General features: G+C 37.9%; 1 protein-coding gene across 1 annotated transcript in view; it reads left to right on the forward strand.

The window, feature by feature from the left end:
• LOC116995272 (ethanolamine kinase 1-like) overlaps positions 1 to 14,571 on the forward strand; it is a 30,287-nt gene extending 15,716 nt beyond the window's left edge. The window contains exons 5-8 of the mRNA XM_033057827.2: positions 3,056 to 3,139; positions 4,792 to 4,952; positions 6,911 to 6,984; positions 7,955 to 14,571. Of these exons, the coding sequence (XP_032913718.1) occupies positions 3,056 to 3,139; positions 4,792 to 4,952; positions 6,911 to 6,984; positions 7,955 to 8,027 (392 nt within the window). The 3' untranslated portion in view covers positions 8,028 to 14,571. The remainder of the gene's footprint in view (positions 1 to 3,055; positions 3,140 to 4,791; positions 4,953 to 6,910; positions 6,985 to 7,954) is intronic.
• The last annotated feature ends 5,624 nt before the right edge of the window (positions 14,572 to 20,195 follow it).

Consider the following 20,195-nt stretch of genomic DNA (forward strand, 5'->3'; position numbering starts at 1 on the left):
CAGCACTTCACATTGTTTTTTATTGCAGTTTTGACATCAAGAATACTCAAGATAAGTTTGAAGCTCGGTACTGCTTATTTATAAAGGTTGTGTTCTGATGCTCCTAAATTTGTTTGGGTTTTATGGGTATTTTTTTTGTGTGTGACCTGGGAATTTCCAAAATTACCTGATATTTTAAGAGTATTCAAATACTTGTTATTCAATAAGATGAAGTATCAAGATTATTTTTTGTTTCTCTGTGTGCACTTTTTGCATATATGCAAATCAAGTTGGCAGGGAGTTGTGTGTAGGTGGATGGATAATTTTGTTCTGTTTATTCCCTCTGCCTACCCAATGTTTTCTATGATCTTTGGTAGGAGTCTGTGGGTGCTCAGTGCTTCTGAGTGTGGCATTTTTAAGGCTGCTGGTTTTGAGCTAAAAACCTGTTTTGTTTTGTAGAGACCTTTTGGGTGTTTATATCTAAAATTATGTTCTGGGTGCATGACCTCATTGTGAATTTTCAAGTATGTTCCTAGCACAGATCCTTGTCTTTGAAGGTGTTTTCTACGGGCTCAGTGGCTCCCCTGATGAGCAGGATGGGACATCAGGATACACCATTCAGCTGTGGTAACTACAGCCAAGACATGAACGGGGAAGTGCTTTCCCTAATAAACCATTAAAAAGGAAAAGTAGCTGTCAGAACCCAGAGGAGATCTAGCAGATGCATTGTTGATTACTACTTGATCTATTTAAAAGTAGATTTCTGTGATATGGAAACCAATGAATTCCATTCTGTATCATCCTGTGGCTTTTGAGGAGTGTTGCATGTTGCCTGCCCTAGGAAATGCCTGGGAAAAAGAAACTTATTTCAGCTTGAAATATTCCACACTCGTGATGTGTCTATTCCTGTCAATAGCAGTAACTTCCCCCGAGAAATGGCAGAGCTGGTTTTTAAATTTTCTCACTTCAATGAAGTAAAAATACACTTAGACCAGTGTCTCTTGTTGAACTGCCTGCTCTCAGGGGTATTGATGGCAGGTACAGTTTGTGGATACCTTTTAGAAACCTTGAAGCAACCAGTAATGTAAACTATAGCTTTCAGAAGTGGCTTTCTCATATAAACTGCAGTAAATCTTAAAATACAATGATTGTTTAAACAGTGACTGCAGACTTTCTCCTGCTTTTTCTAAAGCAGGGTAGATGTATGTATGTGTACATATAAGTGCCTATATGTTGCACATTTTTGAAGCAGCAAACTCCAGTTTTTGCTTTCTTTCAGTTCCACAGAAAAAATTGTGCATTTTTTGTTTTAAGCTTTTATTCAGAAATTAACTTAAAAAGTCGGGTTTCACAATAGTATGAGTCTGAAATCGATGAGTATAAATGCAAAGCTTTTTTGCTTTGGACTTTTGTATTAACAAGTGGGAGGTTGCCAAGTTTTCTCCATCTACTACCTGAGGGCTGGGTATGCCCTTGTTCCTGCTTTGTGAGGACTGCCTAGTAACAGCCCCACCCATATCTTGTTATCTTCAATTTCTGCTTGTATGTAATATTCTTTATATCTGGAAGTAAGTCTTTGCAATGTTATTAAAGCAAAGCTGTAATTAAAAATTCATGATGGTACATAGGGATGAAAAATTTAAAGTATTTATGTGCATATTTTGCTACCAGACTTTTACCTGCTGTGTTTGGATTTTATGTGAGGAAGAAAAAACAACTTCTCTCAATACAAGCAATATTAAATATTTGAGGAGCAGAAGGGAATCAGGAGATCAGTTGTGTAGGTAGGGTTGGAATTTAAACTGGCTTGTAACTTTGGAGGTATTTGTTTTGAAAAGCAGCACTGGAGATCTGGTGGGAAGAGCAAGCCTATAAATCAGTCAGGCAGTGGCAAAGATGAACTGCATTGAAAAGAGCACTTCTAGCAAACTTCTTCTGTGCTAAGTTGGTCAGGACATTGGTGAAACTGTTTTCTTTGGGATGTACAGTATTCCTAAATCTTAAAGAGGCAGTGTAGTAGACACTTAAAATCCTTGGTCTACCAAATGCTTAATGTACCTAATTTTAACATTGTTCTTTATTTTGTTTTTAAAGTCATGTTAAAATATTTTTCATTATGATGGAGTTAATGTTTTTGTTAATTTAGTAATGCAGGTAGTAATAAAAAATATAGAGAGTGCAATGGTGACAAATACTCATTTCAGTATAGTAGTGAGAATGTAAGGTTTTACTTTTTAATATTCTAGTGCAATCTGATCTTATGTTAAGATTCATTGAAGCACTCCATTGCTTAATTTTCTGATTTTTTAGTAATTTTGCTGGTTTCCCTTAAAATACAAGAGCTCTAGTTTTACTTAATTCATCTAGTTTACATTTTGACTGTTTTATGTGCTGTAGACATCTTGAGCAGCTTCAGTGCATTTTCCCCAGCTTCAATGTGTGCAGACATAATTTGGAAACATTTGGAGCAGTGTTTTGCTGCTTTATTAACCCTTGTTTACACAATGCTGCATAGTTTGGTAGCATTGAGAACCTTATGATTGTCTGGTAGTTTTTCAAGGCTACTTGAATCCAGCTTAAAGAAACCCAACAATTAAGAATAATCTTGCTCTGGGAATGGTTGAGGAAGCAGGAAGTATCAGCATGTTGTGATGTGTTAGTCCACTGGGGCTGCACATTTGTAGGAGAATTAACAGGACTGTTATTTTTTAAGTCAGGGAGAAATTGATCTGCTATTTCTATACAAAGTTTAAATAAAGAATATACTACTGTACTTCTCCTTTTAAGAGCAAGGGAGGCCCTCATGTGGTAGAAGTTAAAATTGAAATTCTCTGACTCAGACTTGAAGCAGAGATAATTTTAATATCAAAATCTAAGAGCTTTCCTGAATGGATATTTACCCTTAAATATCTCATATTATAGAAGTCACAGTCTTACCCTGAAATGTCTGAGTGCACACAGCTGGGTACAGCTAGGTTTGTGGTTTCTTTTCCCCAAAAATCTTCAAAGGACATCAAAGGATTAGGGCTGATACCTGATTTGATCTGGATTCTAATGTGGCTGCTGTCTCTCACAGGTGATGTGCAGTTCATAGACTATGAGTACTCTGGGTACAACTACCTGGCTTATGACATTGGAAATCACTTCAATGAATTTGCAGGTAAGAATTGGGTTTCTGAGGCAAAAATTGACTGGGTTTGTTGGGGTTTTTAGTAAAACCATTCTTGTGCATTTTTTTTGTTTGTATATCTAGTTGTGTGCTTACAACTGTCAGCTCATGGTATCAGAATGCCTTGATGTCTCATTTTGCAGGCCAGTTATGCCCTTGCTTTACAGGTCTTCCAACTCAGAAATGGAAACATCATGTCTTAAGTTCTAATATAATTAGATAAGTTCAGAACACACAGCTCTCACCCTGTCCTACTGTGGAGTGGCACGGCAGAGAGAGCCCACTGTAGTGAAGCACTGTGGATATCACACTAGAGGTGTAGGTATTGACAATATTCTGTGTGATTCTGCAGTGCAAAAAGGCAGGATTTTTTTTTGGCAGTTTTGAATGTGTGCACTAAGTACTTGGCCTGTCCTAAAATGAGAAGTAAAGGCTAAGACTATGTTATAGGAAAAAGGTGGGATTTTAGGAATGTGGTGTTTTTAGAATAATTTATTAACTAGTTCAATTTTTTAATAGCAAATGCCCATTCCACTTACTCTATAAGGGAGAAATGACCTCAAGTGCATGCTGTATCATTTCAGAGTACGGACCAATTGGGAAAACCTACATAATTATTAGAGCAGGTGGAATGCACACTGTCGTGAAGAGCCTTAAACCAGTTGCTTCACAAACCATGTTGAGTTTAGATAACTTTAAAAAAAGAAGTATGTGCTTGGTAATTTGAGTTGTGTAATTAGCAATTTAAGCATTTGGAAAGCAAGTTAAATTCTTTCACAAAATTATGTTTGAAAACTTGATTTTTCATTTTATACTTTGGAAATCTAACTACATAAGTAAGAAGAATAAATACACTAATACATTTTTTGCCTATAGAGAACAGTTGTGCTTCACTTTTATTCTCTATCTATCCAAGAAAAATCTGAATTACTTTTTTAAGCTAAGTTTATGTGTGTCTAACACACAAAAGAGTTCAGGTGCTAGGGGATTGGAATGCTCATAATATAAGAATTAATGAGACTTCCCAAATTCACTGTGAGTGATAATGCAGGTGAACTGTCATCCAGGTTTGGGGCTTCTAGAAGACTCTCTAAATCCTTGTGACTAAGCACTTCCAGTATAGGAAGAAAAATAGGATAAAAGTGGGTTATGAGCTCCTAGTTCTACCAATGCCCTGTGGAGGAGAGAGGCAGACTCATAATTAGTTTTCTTCACATGTGAGCTTAGTGATAACTGGATATGCATCTGGATTTGGCTTGGGATGTTGTGGCACACGATTCTCTTTTCCTACAAAACATGTAATATTTGATCGATTTTGAGGGCTTTTGTTTCATAAAGCAAATACTTTTTCTTAAGCTTTTTCTCAAAGCCCAAGGTGTTGAATCCCAGCATGCAAGCAGACTCTATCTGGCTGAAAACATTAATTTGAAAGGTGGAACACTGATTTGTATGTGGGTAAATTCTTGCCAACATATAATTTATAAGGTCAGGTCAAAGTAAAAATGTGGTTGGTTGTCCACATTGATCTGTGCCTGTGTTTTGGGTTGGGAACAGGAACAGACTACAAATGGTAGTACTAAAGGGTTTCTAATGGTCTTTTTATGCAACATGAGGTTCTAATAGGATTCTTTTCTTTTTACTAGGAGTAAATGAAGTAGACTACAGCCTTTATCCTGACAGGAAATTACAGGAGCAATGGCTGAGATCTTACCTTGAGGCCTACAAAGAATATAAAGGGTTTGGCACAGAAGTCAGTGAAAAAGAGGTTGAAGTTCTGTATGTCCAAGTCAATCAGTTTGCACTGGTGAGTAACAAACAATTGATTAGAATATTTTCAATTATGCAGGGAAAGGTGATACTCTTTGAACAAATGTAGCTGCTACTTTCTTGAATTTTGAGTGTTGTGTCATGTAAAGAAAACTTCCATAAGAAACAAAACTTTGCTGTTCTGTAGGAACTTGCTTCTCTCTTGCATATTAAATATTATCTGTAGAGCAGTCCTAGTGAAGGAGGCACTGCACATTCAGAAAACAAGGAGATGAGCTTTGAGTAAGGATTTCTGTTGGCTGTTAATTGGTTGGGCAAGTTTAAGTTGGCCACAGCTTATGGTGGATCTTTGAACTTTTGCTTGTAGTGGTAGGAAGACAGATGAACAAGGTAGTGCTTCATGAAGAGTTATAATCTTTAAAAGCCTTTTAAAAAAATAAGATAAAATTCTGTTAAACTTGAATATTTTGTTTTATTTTTTCTTTTGCAGATAAATAGGTCACTCTAGAGTATCTTGCTGATCTTGTTTTGTCTAGATGGCGTGATGGGAAATATTACAGCAAAAGTGCTTGTGGGTTTTTTTTCTTCTGAAGAATAACATTTGCAGCTATTTGTAGGAGGAATAAGGCTAAAGTAGCCACTTTGACCTTATTTTAGTCCTCTTTCCTACTAATTCAAGCACATCTCTGTTACTGTAATACCCTCAGTTTTCTGGCAAAAGCTACTGGTTGTAGTGAGAAAGTATAGTTAACAGGAAAATTATTATCAAACAAGCTTTAAAAACAATAGCTTGTGTGCTGTTATTCTCAAAGTGTTAGTTATTACTGTTCAATTCAGCTGTCCCGTTCATTTAGGAAAATTAGAGCTGTGATTAAACAGGCTGGTGGTCTGTTTGAAAACGTATAGCAGATTTTGTCACCTTTAAGCAATGGTCATAGTGATGTTGAGGAGGATAGAGTTGTGTTTAGAGAACAGGTCAGGACTTGCATATAGACTACCTACGATGCACAAACACTGTGTGGCTCTTGTGTCAGCTTGTATGGGAAGCTTTGTTAAGGAAAAACTTGACATCAAGTTAATGGATGTTGATGTAAAATGATGACCTGCAACTCTGGCAAAGTTATCTGAACTGGAGATGAAAGATTCACATGGATCCAGATTAGTTCTGTTTAAGGTGTTTTCAGGTGTGTCCATGGATGTCTATTAAATTCATGGTCAAGTGTTGCATGCAAGCTTCAGGAAACCATTTAAGTAATTAATATGAGCAGTCATTTAATGAAGTTCCAAGTCTGTCACTTGTAGCCTGGGTGTCCAGAAATGTCTTGCACAAAGACACTGTCTTGGCTTATGGCTGTTACGTGTTCATTTTGCAGTATATTAACAGCCATAAAATTAATATAATCAGCACTTCCAATCTGAAAGTGCACAGAGGCCTCCCAAGTACTTCTCTGGACTCCTAATGGAAGTAAATCTGGAAGAGATGAGAAATTTGTGTGAATACTGACAAATTAGAAGTTTTCTTAGAGCATTACATGTCTTTGTCCAAGTCAACAGTGAAAGTGAGTGTAATTATAGAGGTCTAAGGGTGTAATTGAAAATTCTAAAGGAATTTCCTGTTTGCAGTGGAGTTCAATACATGAGGAATAATAGAAATTTAATTAGAAGTGGTAGAGGTGGTAGTTAATTTCTGTCCATTTTTTTTAGCATGGTGTGTATAGTCATGCAACAATCTACTTAATAAGTGATGTAGTTTATAAATGCAACATTGTTTCTCTTGAAAATGGCACATGGGGAGTTACACTCCAATGGACTTCCCTGTCTGCTTGTGGGCAGTTTATTCTATAATACTGCTTATAAATCTCTTTGGCAAAGAGAGGTCAAATAACTTTAAAAAAAGATTGGGTTTTGATGTTCTCTTATAGGTAGAATTTTGTGTCTATGAGAATATGTTTACATGTTAGATTTAAGACAAATTTAATTTTTTGCTTTTTTCAGGCTTCACACTTCTTTTGGGGACTGTGGGCTCTTATTCAAGCCAAATATTCCACCATTGATTTTGATTTTCTAGGGTAAGTGTGCTTGCATGTGCAGTCATGAAATACTAGAGGGTGGAATGGACTTGTGGGACCATTTAGTCCAAAACCCCAGCTATCAGAAACTGAGATCTGAGCAACACACCTGACCTCTGTGATCATACAGTAAAACTCTTCATTTTTAAGGGAAAACAAGGCAGTAAAAGCTGTCTATCAGTGTTTTTTGTTGCTGAAAGTTCTCTGAATTATGTACCCCCATAAACCATGCTGAAACACATGGTTTGCAGGGCAAGGAACATCATGTTTTTGGGTGTTAAGTGTTTTTTTTTGCTGGGGAGACAGACATAAAAGCTAAAGTTGGTCAGTGAGGTGTGCTGTCTGTCAGATGCAAGATCTACATTTCCATCAGTGAGAATCAAAGATACAGTATAAAAGAGCTTGATTACTTAGTGCATGGAGTGTTGATCCTGGAAGTTGCTATTCTTCTTTTAAAGAGTCTTTGTGCCAATGAATGTTAAGTTCTGTCTTAGATAGGTACTTGTGTCTTTTGGCCATTTTAAAATGGTCTTTCATGGCAACAAGCAGAGGAATTAATTTCTCCTTTGGGGACTGAAAAAGGTGATAAAATTCATCACTTCAGAATTTTTTCACTGACTAAGCCAGTTTACTGGGCTTAATTGTATAATTTTTGTGAATAAGAGCAATGTGGATTCCTAATTATCTCAGGCTACAGAACCTGGCAGTCACCACTAGATGGAGTGAAAACACTAGTGATAAATGCCAAAAAATTGTCAGCTTTGGCACATTCGTTTCAACCATCAAGATAAAATTTCTGTGGCATTGTAGTTGTTGGACAGTCTGTTAAGAACAATTAAGCACTAAACCACTAAACCACTACCAGCATCTCTTTTGCAAGCTGGAATTTGACTAATCTTACTTAGCATTGCTGTTGTCATGTGAAGAGTTAGCTGTTCCTAATCTGGAATGTCTCTCTCCCTTTGACCAGGTATGCAGTTGTTCGGTTTAACCAGTATTTCAAAATGAAACTGGAAGTCATGACGTTAACTCTTCCTGAGTAATGAAGAGGACTCTTACCAAGTGGATAGACAACCCCTGAATCTTTTCTGAGAACAGATACTGGAAAAAAAGCTAAACATTTGTTGAAGTGCTGTAATGCTCACTTGGTGGTTCTTGCTTTATAAATAATGCCTCTAGACAGTCCTTCAATGTTAAATTTATTATGAAGAACATACGTACTGCTGTTGATATAAAACGGATTAGAAACTTGCTAAATCTATAAAAAGTTGTAGAAATGGCAATTTAATCCTTCTTTGTAATTTAACATATGTTGTATGTGAATTATTTATTATACGTTTAACATGATTCCGTTGCTGCTTTCATCAGTTTTTGTTAAAGTTGGGTGCAGACAGTGAAGTTGTTCCAAAGGATTCATTTAACAACTTATTTTATTGAAGTTGCATTCACTTATGCTAAAGAAGACATGTCAGAGACAATTCTTCTTTTAGAGGCCTATGAGCAAAAGGAGTGACAATAGGCTTGTGAGATCTCTAGTGTGGTGTAGCTAGGGAGAAGGGTTAGGAGGATCTTTATTTCCCACCCCCCCTTTTTTTTTAAAGGTAGCTTTCCATATGATGGTACTTTTCTTTTGCACAAGAATCAAGCAGCTTGTTGAAATGATAAACAACATTTTGATTTTTATTTTGTTTGTCTAGATTGAGCTGTAGAAATGTTCAAGTTCTGTGACCACAAGATTCTGAGGATATTGTGCCAATTGCTGATGTTAGGTGGACAGCCTGCCATCCCTAACTTCTGTGGGAAAGCTGCTTATTTATCAAGTGTACTCTTAAAATCAAAAGACCACTATTCCAAATCTTTCTTCCTTTTTGAAACTTGATTCTAGATTTGAACACTATTCTGGTGTCTGTTGTGCTCCAGTGGCAGAATGGACTGTTGGACTGGAGATAGGAGAGCAGAGATCCTATTGCACTGGAGAGCAAGACACTGGTTTACAGGTCCTATATTGATGACAACTTTCTTCTTTGTCATCTTCTAACCTTGGACTCTTAAGTCTTAAATGCCTGGTCCTGTAGTTGTGCAGATTCTGGTATGTCTTGTGGTTCTTTTTTTTTTTTTTCCTGTCAGCAAATTGCTTTTCAAAGCCTCCAGTTTGAAGGACAGTATGGAAAAGTGTATGACTTGAGCATTGAGGCTTTGGTATCATCACACACACTTTATTTCTTAAAGCTATTATACCAAGAATGGTCTGGATTGCAAAATGTTAACGGAACATGTTTACCTAATGGTACAATGCATAAGTTTGTATGGAAAAAGAGGCTTTAACTCTGAAAGGGAGGGTTGAACTGGGGGGCAGGAGATGGGGAGGAACCCACAGCAGAAATCTCAAGCCCAACAATGCAGTTTGGGGCTAGGCAGGCATGAACTTGACTCTGATGATACTCTGAAAAACTTTGCACTTTGGTCACATAAGTGCCCACATGTACAAAGTCTGTGCATGAGCACATGCAAACCCAAACTTACTTGGGGAGTCTGTTGTACAGACTCCAGCAAAGATATTTATTCAAAATTGCTTTATGGCACATGGCAGTGTGTGTATGTGTGTATAGTATGTACACAAGTACGTACATATGTGCTTTACAAAAGCTTTGGAGTGATTCAGGACTAAGAAAATTCATGTGAATGAAAAATTTTCACCAATAAAGACCATTTCTAATGGTATCCTGTTGTTTTACAAAAGCATGGTTTAGGATTTGTTTTTCCTCTTGTTTATATTAATCTCTGAATGTTTCAATTTTATTTTTATTCAGTCAAAACCTTTAAAATCTTTATACAAATGGGAGAACTGGGATTTTTTTGTAACTTGAAACAAGGTAACCATGTTCATTAGCTGGAGGCTACTATACTGGACAAACTCTTTGATTTGAAACAAATAGCTAAAATAGACATTTATCATTTGCTTTGTAGCAGTTATCAAGGATGTTGCTAGAGCTCATGAAGGCACTGAAGACCTTAATCTTCTGTACTTTCTCCCTATGGACTTTATTGATATTTGATGAATAATACCCTGCTGTCTTGTATTTCTTTTAAGTTCAGCAAGATGTCCTTGGAACTAAGATTGCTAAAGATTTTTGAACTCTTTGTTACTATTTTCTTCCAAGGAGCGGTTTTATTTCTGACAGCATTGCTTTGTACTTATGAAATATTTTGAAAGAAGGCTGTGAAGTTCATTTGGTCTTGGGAAATCCAATGCTTGACAGATCTTAAGTTTCCCAATGGCTGGCAAAACACATTCCCTTTTCAGGTACCAGTACTACTTAGGTTTGAAGTTACTGTAATTTTTGTCAGTAGTATTTTTGTTTGTATAGCTCAAGTAGCAATAACTGCAGGAGTGGAAATTTGCTTCCACAGAACCAAAGCTTTTCCTGAGTGCAGCTCAGTCTCATCCTTGTGGAGTGAATCCTGTAAAAGCACTTTGAAGCAGGTAGCAAATAGTCCAAGCTTTTCCTGAGCCACTTTGAAGGAGCACAAGGACTGTCACAGGTTACAGTGGTTGACTTTGCAGTACTGGTCAAGGCTTTAAGTTTGCACTTTGGAATTCACTTCAGACACTTCAAAACTGTTCTGCATCAGCTTTCTCTCAAGAGAAGTGCAGGTTACATCCATTTGTGATCAGCTCTGAGGAAATACTGTAAAACATCTCCCGAAATGAAATGCCAGTTACCATGAACCTTGGTCCACATCTGTTTGAGCCAGTAGCACTCAGATATCCTCGTTTCCTGAGGAATATCTACAGATGCATTAAGTTGGAAACAGTAATTTGCATTGCAGATGATAAGGTAGCTTGAAACTGTGAATACAGGACATTCTGAATGTAAGTTAGGTACTAGAGACCATGTACTTGTTTCTTAATTTATCTTGATCTCTGTAATAGCAACATGAAGATATTTGAAGTAGGACAAAAATGACTGAGCTCTAGAAACATCCTGTAGTAGTTTTGACCGTGACTTGCCAAGAAGATACTCTGTTGCCTTTGTTAAACTAAGGGCATGAATGCCGAAATTAATAATTCTTGCTGTAGTTAAAGCTATATTGTAAATATATAGGGGATTATTAATCTGGACATTCTTGCAGAAATAGCATCAAGTCAATAGACTGTAGTGGCCTGGTTGCTTTTGTAAAGCAGAATAGTGTGATTTTTTTTTTTTTTTTTTTCCTTCTCATTTCAGCAGTCAGATCTGGCTAATCCAGGCCTAATTTCTTAGGTTGCCCAAGCACTGAAGATTTCTGGATGGTCACTAGTCTCCTTTCACATAATTTTAAATACCTTCATTGACACTTGTTGATTTGCTTTTTAAAAAATATGAAATTTACATTAACCAGGTCTGACTGTACATGTATATACAACAGTGTAAATAACCATCTGTAAATTAGTGTGAATTGTACTCTACTTTTCATTTATGGACTTGTGTATTGCATTGTATTCTCTCCTATTTTGTAGAAATCTTGATGTAAAGAAGAAACCTAACTCTGTGTGCAGACTCCTTTTGTTAAATTGATTTATAATGGAACATAGTACATGTTACAATATCCATTTATAGCCTTGGACACTCAGTGTCTTTTTTTCCCCCCATTAGTTTTTTGAAATCTTGCTCTTGGGAATGATTCTGGGAATAAAGAGATTTATACAGTATTTAGATTAAAATAAAATCTGTTCTCATGATAGAGCAAACCGTGTGTCAGTGGGATAGGGAAAGCTTTTGAGATTGTGAATTTAAACTTCCAAAAATTTCCTGTACATTCTTGAATGCTGTTGACTTCTAAACTAAGGGTGTTGGATTGAAGCACTCCTGAAGAGTGTGCTCCCATGGGGACACTGATTGAGCTAGCTTTGATAGGAGTTCCTCAAATGCTTTTGGTGAAAATAGCCTTCTAATAGGATTAGTTGCTAAATTGTAAGTGCTTATACTGAATGCCCAAATCACTCATATGGTTCTGTCAATTAATTTACCTCTACAGTAGAACTATTGGTACCCCTTTAGAGTATTTAAGGCTTATAGCTGAGATATTTTCCCTGTGTGTGATTCCCTACCCCTCCTCTTTGTGCCCACAGCCCTACTTCTTTTAGCATAAACATGAATCTAAAATCTTCCTTTCCATACTTGGTTTATTGCTATTTCTTTTTGGATTAAAATTATATTCTACTTTGTCAGTACATGACTTCTCATTGCAATTTTTTTTTGTGTAAAAAGTCCCTTTCTGAAGAGGCCTTTAACCTTGGAAACACAGACATAATGAAGGTTCGTTTTTTCCCTGACTTGACTATTTCATCACTGTTGCCTTTCACTGTCTGTTATGAACTCCATAGTGTCCTTCAAGCTGTTAGTTTATTCTTTTCACTGGTGTTTAATACCTCAGCTGGAAAATTCTGGTTTTCAAATCTTGTTCTCCATCTGACAAATTGATCTTGATGCAGTTTGTATAACCTCTCAGCCTTACCTGTGGTGACACTTGAGGTTACAAAGGTTCTGGGAAGTGAGTTTATCCAAGAAGTACTAGTCAAGAGGAGGGATAGGCTTGGTAAATGCAAGTAAAAGGGAAATCACTCACTTGGTAGCTCAAGTTTTTGCTGTAGCAAGGTGTTGAATATGCTTGTTTACTCTCATGGTTTAGGGACAAGAGAGAGTTATAAAGGGTAAAATTTGTTTCAGACTGAAGTTCAGATTTTTTTTTTAAAACCGTTGGTAGGTAAGGAAGCTTGCAAATATTCTTTTGTTATTCATACCTAAAAAAATCTTAAAATTGGGTAACATTTTGACTAAATAAAACTTTGTTCTAAACTGCAGTAACACTGTAATCTCTTGTTTGGGGCAGTCCCTCCTGTAGTTAACAGAGCAGGGTGACCATGTCTCACATGTCTGATTTAGGTGGTTGTGTGTTCCTTGTTTTCATGGTTTCTGTTACTTGTTGTGTTCTAAGACTGCTACACTTGGCAGCTATCTGCTGTCATCATTGCACCAAGGAGGTTGTAATTATGGTAGTGGAGCAGAAAGCATTTTTTCAGCCGTTAAGGGTTGAATGTGTTGGATTTTACCAGACTTTGTGGCTTAGAGACCTTCAATGGGAAGGAAAATCTGTGAAATGTTTGCACAGGCTGGTTGTAAGGGGGTGCTCCATCCAAGTGACGTGCTGAGACACTGGAAAAGGCATGGTTTGATTTTTAATTTTTTTTCCTTTTGAGTGACTTTTACAGTTGGTCTGATCTGTAGAAATTGTGTAATTAGAAAACCAGTCAGCCTGGGGAAAGAGGGAAGAGACTGTGCAAAAAATAATAAAGAGGAAGAACCTTTGTAGCTGATTAGTTTGCAATACTTTGTGTTTTGGGCTTTTCTGAGTGTTTAATAGTGTGGATGGTGGTCTGCACTGAATTCTTCCATAAAGGGTTTTATTACTGTTGGGAAATGTCAGAAAACTGCCTGGGATGGCCCTGAAGACCAGTGGGATCTTTAGATGGCCAGATGTCACCAGATGACCAAATTTTTGGTTCAAGGTTTCACACTCTTTCCGAAGTTGCCAAGTTGCTATCACAGTTCCCCTGTCATGTGGAATTTAATTCACAGACTTCCCAAATGTCTTTGATTTGATGTTTATAGAGAGATGACACAGTGGGAAATTTCATGGAAATTAATTGAAAAGGAAAGGAAAACAAGTTGCTTGAAATCTAACAAACAAACTGTGATGTTAAATGCTGAAATAACTTCAGGTCCTGCACCAGCCTATTTTTGTGGCATTATAACTGTGTTTTTACTCTATTAAGTGGTTTTGGGTCTTTTTTCCCATGTAAAGACCCATGCAAAATCCAAGATGAAAGAAACCCTTGGAAGAGAAACACGAAAAATATAAAATACAGCATGAACTGGAGAAAAAGTATATGTTTCTAAGTTTTCGGTAGTAGTAATTCTTAAGTCTTTTCAGAAAATAAGTGTCCAGTCTTCAGTGTGTGAAGGAGTTTGTTGGGGGTTTTTTTAATTTTTTTTGTAGCAAGTTTCCATTTATCATTTTGTATCGCAGTGTGGTAGTTAATGCTGCTGCTTTGTACACAAGTGCTTTGAATAGTCTCAGCACAGAGAATGTATCCAATCTTCCTAAGGTGTGACTCCAAGTTAAGAGCCATTGGTTCTGAGCCTCTTCACTAAAACCTTTTGAACACTTGCAGACACAGGGCCACAGCATATTAGGTATATATTCCATTTTGTGTCATTTTCTTTGTTACTGCAGATTTTTCAGTATTCTTTTAAACACGAGTCCAGTTGTGTTCTGTGAGTAAACTAAGCTCAGTTTATAAAAGAGCCCTTGTCATCTACTAGCACTGTCATCCCCCAAGGGAGTCCCCATGCCTCTTGTATGTTGTGGTGTTTAGGTGCATCATTTATTCATTGGAGTGAATTGTTTTTCTTTTGAGCTAAATGTGATTGAAACTATTCTAAGGCCTTCTACCACTGATTAAATGAAGTAATGTACCTTTCAAAGGGATTTATATTGTGTAAATAATTTCAAACTGCAACAATAAAGTTGGTTTCTAATGGTGCTGTTAGTATATATTGTGATGACTTTGCTTTCCCCAGGTTTGAAAACTCAGTACAGAATAGTCAAGAGTTTTTAAAGGGCTTTGACTTGTGTCCAAATGCATACCTCTCCGTGGGATTGACAATGCAGCTAAAAAGAAATATTTTGCGCCAGAATTTGGCTTGCACAAAGTGAGCTGTTAACAGTTTTTCATATTAAATAGGCTTGGTCATTGTCTGCTGAAATTTAATGTGGGAGACAGGAATTAGATGGAACATGGCTGTCAGGAGGGATCACTGCCATTCAGGAAAAGGAGGAAAGCATGCAAAATTAGGGCTGTACTGAAGTTTAATTTATGCCTCATAAGTGCTGTTTTAACTCTGGGGGACCATTTTATAGGTTGATCTATGATGCTGAAAATAAGCTCTGCATCCAGTGCTAGTGGCACAGGGTTGGGTACTTGCTTTTGGATCAGCTGGAATGTGTTCAAGGCCAGATTGGATGGGGCTCTGAGCAACCTGGGATAGTATAAAGTGTCCTTGCCCATGGCAGGGAGTTGGAAGTGGATGGTCTTTTAGGATTCCTTCAAACCATTCTATGATTTCAATTTATTAGAAAATACTCAGACTGACTGAGTTTCTGGGGTTACTATCCCTACTGAATTGCTGCTTAGAGCCAAGAGATGGTTTTTCTCTGGCATCCACTGCTCAAATCCTCAAAGTTCCATAGAGAGAGCTAAGCTGTGGCTAATCATTGTTCACTTTTGTAGTTGCAGTAGAAAGGAGATCTGTGCTGATGAATTAGTCCAGAGTAACCTGGAATTTTTCATTTCTTCCCTAAGTAAAAATATTTCATTCACAGCTTAGCCAGAAAATTCAGAGTAAGTTCTGACTGTGATAGAAGTTGTCCATGGGAAGTAATGAGGTTTTTTGAGGCCACCTCAGAAAATATGGTCCTGACTAAGTTATTAGTTCTTCTGTAGATGAAAAACAAAGAACAGACATAAAATAGGAGGGGAAACAATGGCATGTGTAGTGGACTCCAATGCCTAGCATATTTAACTGTCAGCTATATAAAATTGTGCACTCCCAGGAGTCTTCCTGAGTGAATTCAAAATAGCACATTTAGCCTTAATAACAATATGAAGCTGATTTAGATTATTTAGGATGTATATAGGATTATAGATTAATGTATTTAACATGCATAAGTTGTTACTAGATACAATAATTATATATGTTTCCTTCCCATTCCTTGTTAATATTCCCTACAACCAATCAGCAGTTTAGCCTCATCCTGATGTCTTGCTGTGCTGTTTAGAATAAAGTTGCTCATCTGGTTTTTAGATTTTTAGGAGCATGAAAGGATCAATCTATAAAATTGTTGAAGTAATAGTACTTGCCTGAGAGGCCAAAGTTGATGTCTGCTTGAAACTATTATCTGGCTGACCAGGTGTTCTGCTAACTAGTGGGAATGATTTAAGGAACACACATGCCAATGGAAAGAATGGTCTTATTTCACTATGAATGTAAAGACAACACAAAAATAAAATGATAGATCCTATAAAACTACACACTTGGCTTTAGCAACAATTAAGCAAGGTAATGCACCTAATCATTAGTGTTAGAGAGAGACGGTAGTGATTGAGAAAGATGATACATGACCAATTACCTAAATACCTGGAGAATCCTTCCCAGCAATTGGGAAAATCCTACACAGTGTGTAAACCCATAGGTGAGATCTCCAAATTAACTCTGAAAGTGGGTCCAGGTTTTATAGGCCCCAATCAACGAGTCAAAGTGGCTTGATTATAATTTAGCACAGAAACTCCTGGATCTGATGGCACATTTCCTGGCCAACAGGGGCCAGGGCTTGGCCAGAGCCTAGACCTCAGCTGGGAGGGTTTCCCCTAAAATATCCTACAAACAACTCTCTGTTCATGTCAGTTGGGAACGTTTCTTAAAATGCTACCTTTCTTACAGATAACTACTCAAGGTTATACAGAGCATAAGCATCTTGTCTATTTTTAGCTAAATAATGGTGTTAGTCACACAGCACCCAGGATTCATCATGTAAATCAACTCTGGCTGAGGCCTGCTGCCCAGGGCAAGTTAGAAACATGGCTTTTACTTCTCATCCTTCTTTTCTGTGGATACCTTTTTTCCCCTGTTCTCTAGGAAATAAAGCAAGATGACAGACTCCAGCATTTACCCACAGGTGGCAATGGAGCTGCAGGCTGTGTCTCATTGTTGGAGAAGCTTTTTCAAGACAGCTTTTCTCTGTAGTGCAGTGTGTCATACATTGAGTTAAAGGAAAAAGGGTTTTCTTTTATCTCTCATGAGTTGCAGCCAAGATCTGTAATTGCCTTGCTCTTAATGTTGCATAACTGTTAGCAAGACTCAAGCCAAGCATTAATGAATTTCATCAGAACTTCATTTTTTAATGAGCATCATTAATCATTAGTCATGCATGCTACAACCTACACTTTTTTAAAGTGGGGCTTTGCCAATCCTGTTGCACTATAAAAACAGCAGAATGTCCTCCTCAGGTTTTATCAGTGAAATAACAAGAAAAGACTGGAGAGAGGGAGACAAAAAAAACTTTTAAATACTTAAGATACTCTCTGAAAGTTGGGCTGAAGCTTCAGCTTATGAGCAGCTGCTGCTCCACTTTTCTCTGGGCTGTGGTGACAATGTGAGAACTCTGTGAAGTTGCTCTAAGCCTCGGTGTTGATCCAGCCTCTGCACATGGTTTCACTGGGCTCCCTTGGCTCATTACAAAATTCAGTGAAGCTTTGAAGGGAAAACTTGAAAATAACTTTGGAAAAATTATGTCTGGAGGTCTACTGGCTGATCTTTACTCTTTTGGATTGTGCAAGAGGTTGTGTTTAAAAGCTACAGAAGGAGCAGAGGGTTCCTGGCTGTCCCAGCACACTTGTCCAGATTTAGCAATTCTGGTAACAAGCAAGTGGCAGAGTTTTATCTGCACCAAACTGTCTTGCAGCTCCTTCATGGTTCTTCTGCATAAAACAGAGCTAACTTAATTTCACCCACCTCTGCAAGCTAAGTTGTGATGCAGTTGCAGACTGATAGAACTACACAGGAAACAAAAGGGTTTCCTTTGTGTGTGTCCTACTGATGCAGGACGACTCACAACTCCTCCCAGGAAGCCAACAACAGGACAAGAGCAAATGGCCTCAAGCTGCACCAGGCCAGGTTCAGATTGCACCTCAGGAAGAATTTCTTCACAAAAAGGTGTACCAAGCACTGGCATGGGCTGCCAAGGGAAGTAGTGGAGTCATCCCTGGAAGTGCTCAAGAAAAGACTCTGCAGGGCTCTTACGGTTTAGTTGAGAAGGTGGTGCTCAGTCAAAAGTTGGACTCCATGATCTTTTCCCCACCTTAATAGTTCTGTGATTCTAAATCTGACCTAAAAGGTGCAGTCTCTCGCTGCAGTTGGTGACTAGAAGCAAGATTTCAGAAACAGATTAAACCAAAGAAAACTAATGAAATAGTGTCTAATAATTCTGCACAAGGAAAAATCATTTTCTATGTCTCATGCACTAGACCAAGAAAATGCTTTACTCTGATCTTGACCTATGTGAATACTGATGATTGTGGCTATAACAGAGGAGCTGAGGTAGTGTTGTATAGGGGGAAGAATAAAATAATGGAATCACAGAATCATTGAGGTTGGAAAAGACCTCCAAGACCATTAAGTCCAAACTTTCACTAAATACCACCTTGTCAACTAAACTAGAGCACTGGGTGCCAAGCCATTTCTTAATATATCACAGATGATAATAATAATATTATGGGATAGTCGCATACTGAAATATAGGATCTTCATCTTGCAGGGATCCAAAAGAAGAATGTATCTTCCCAATGGGAAGAGGAGCTAGCACAGTGGAGGAGAAAAACAAAGAATTATGGGACAGGTAATGGAAAAAAGGGCTTAAGGAAAAGGTGCACAGACATGGGAGACAATAGAGGGTTTGCAAATAGGAACATGAAATAAAAGGGAACACCCAGTGATGGGGAGGAGATATTGAATAGACTGGCAAGATCAAATCAGAGGTTTGCTGCAAATAATCAATTTGACTTTGAGAAAAAAATGGGAGAGACGATTTTGTTTAACAACTATAACACAAATAATAAATACAATGTAAAACCTATATATAAATAGAGGCTGAAAATACCAGAAGATGATGTAACTACAGTAATTTCATGATTATAAGCTCCATCATTTTGACTAAAATTTTGGTCTGAACATGGAAGTGGGGCTTATAATCAGGTGCAGCTTATATATGGACAAAGAACCAGAAGTTGCTGTTCCAGTTTGGAGGACAGGTGTCTGCTGAGAAAGGCAGGAGCTTCTCTTTGAAATGGAGAATGTAAACCCCCTCCCTCCAAATTATTATAATTTTGAAATCAAGGGGCTTTCAGGCAAAGATATGGGAATTAGGAATAACAGTTCTTTTCTAGGGAAATTAAAATAGAAATACAGTACTACAAAGAAACAAACTCCAAACCCTGACACAGTCAGAGTACAACCTGACACCCCGTCAGGCAGGGTGTTGGCAGCAGTCCCATTAAATGGTGGCTGCATCCTCCTGCAGTGACAGATGTGATTCAGTTGGAGCAGTGCTCCTGTACAAGGTGCAGTTTCCCTCCGGAGGTCCAGTGGTGATGTGGAGAAATCCGGTTTTCCTCTGGAGTCCAGTGGAGAAAGGGGCTCCCTTAGTGTCCCAAAACCTCTGTTTTTATCTTGGTAAGAAATGTTGGGCTCTTCCCCCTGGCTGGAGCAACTTCCAAAGGGATGCAGTAATTTTATCAGTCCCACAGTGGGACTCAATGGCCATGAGCAGAAAATGACTGGCTGGAGGAAGGATGGGTTGTGAAAAGATAAAGAACAATGCCCTGCCTAGTTTCAATGGATGGCCCATCAGCAGAATATCTCCCACAGAGATAAGGATCACTGCCCCCACCCTCAACAGATGGTGATAGAACAGATACCTTTTATCACACTCTGTATTGTAATGTGCGGCTTATAATCAGGTGCGGCTTATACATGGACAAAGAACGAAAAGTTGCTGACACCTGGAAGTGCGGCTTATACTCAGTGCAGCTTATAATTGTGAAATTACTGTAATTTTATCGCTTTATCAGTTATTAGACTTCATTGTTGACAATGTTCTAGTGAAAACACCAGTCCTAACCCAATAGCAATTGGGAACCAAGACACACAGATCTTCTTGTTGGCTCTGAAGAAGATAGTTTATTGCAACAAACCAGCCAAATGAGGCAAGCACGTGGCAGCCCTACAGCCTGTTCTCTGGTTACAGGACCTGCTTTTTACCTATCAGCTGAACCTTTCCCAGAGTGCTTTCTGTTGAGCTAGAGTGCGCAGGATTTCTTGTCTCCCACACTAACCAGTATCCATTACGAGTGCATTAAATGGAGTAAAAGAAACCAGCTGGCTGGCAAATATACAGTAATTTCACGATTATAAGCCGCACTGATTATAAGCCGCACTTCTGGGTTTCAGCAACTTTTTGGTTTTTGTCCATACATAAGCCGCACCTGATTATAAGCCACATGTTACAATACAGAGTGTGATAAAAGGTATCTGTTCTATCACCATCTGTTG

The sequence above is a fragment of the Catharus ustulatus genome, chromosome 4 (assembly GCF_009819885.2).
Source record: "Catharus ustulatus isolate bCatUst1 chromosome 4, bCatUst1.pri.v2, whole genome shotgun sequence".
Taxonomy (NCBI): domain Eukaryota; kingdom Metazoa; phylum Chordata; class Aves; order Passeriformes; family Turdidae; genus Catharus; species Catharus ustulatus.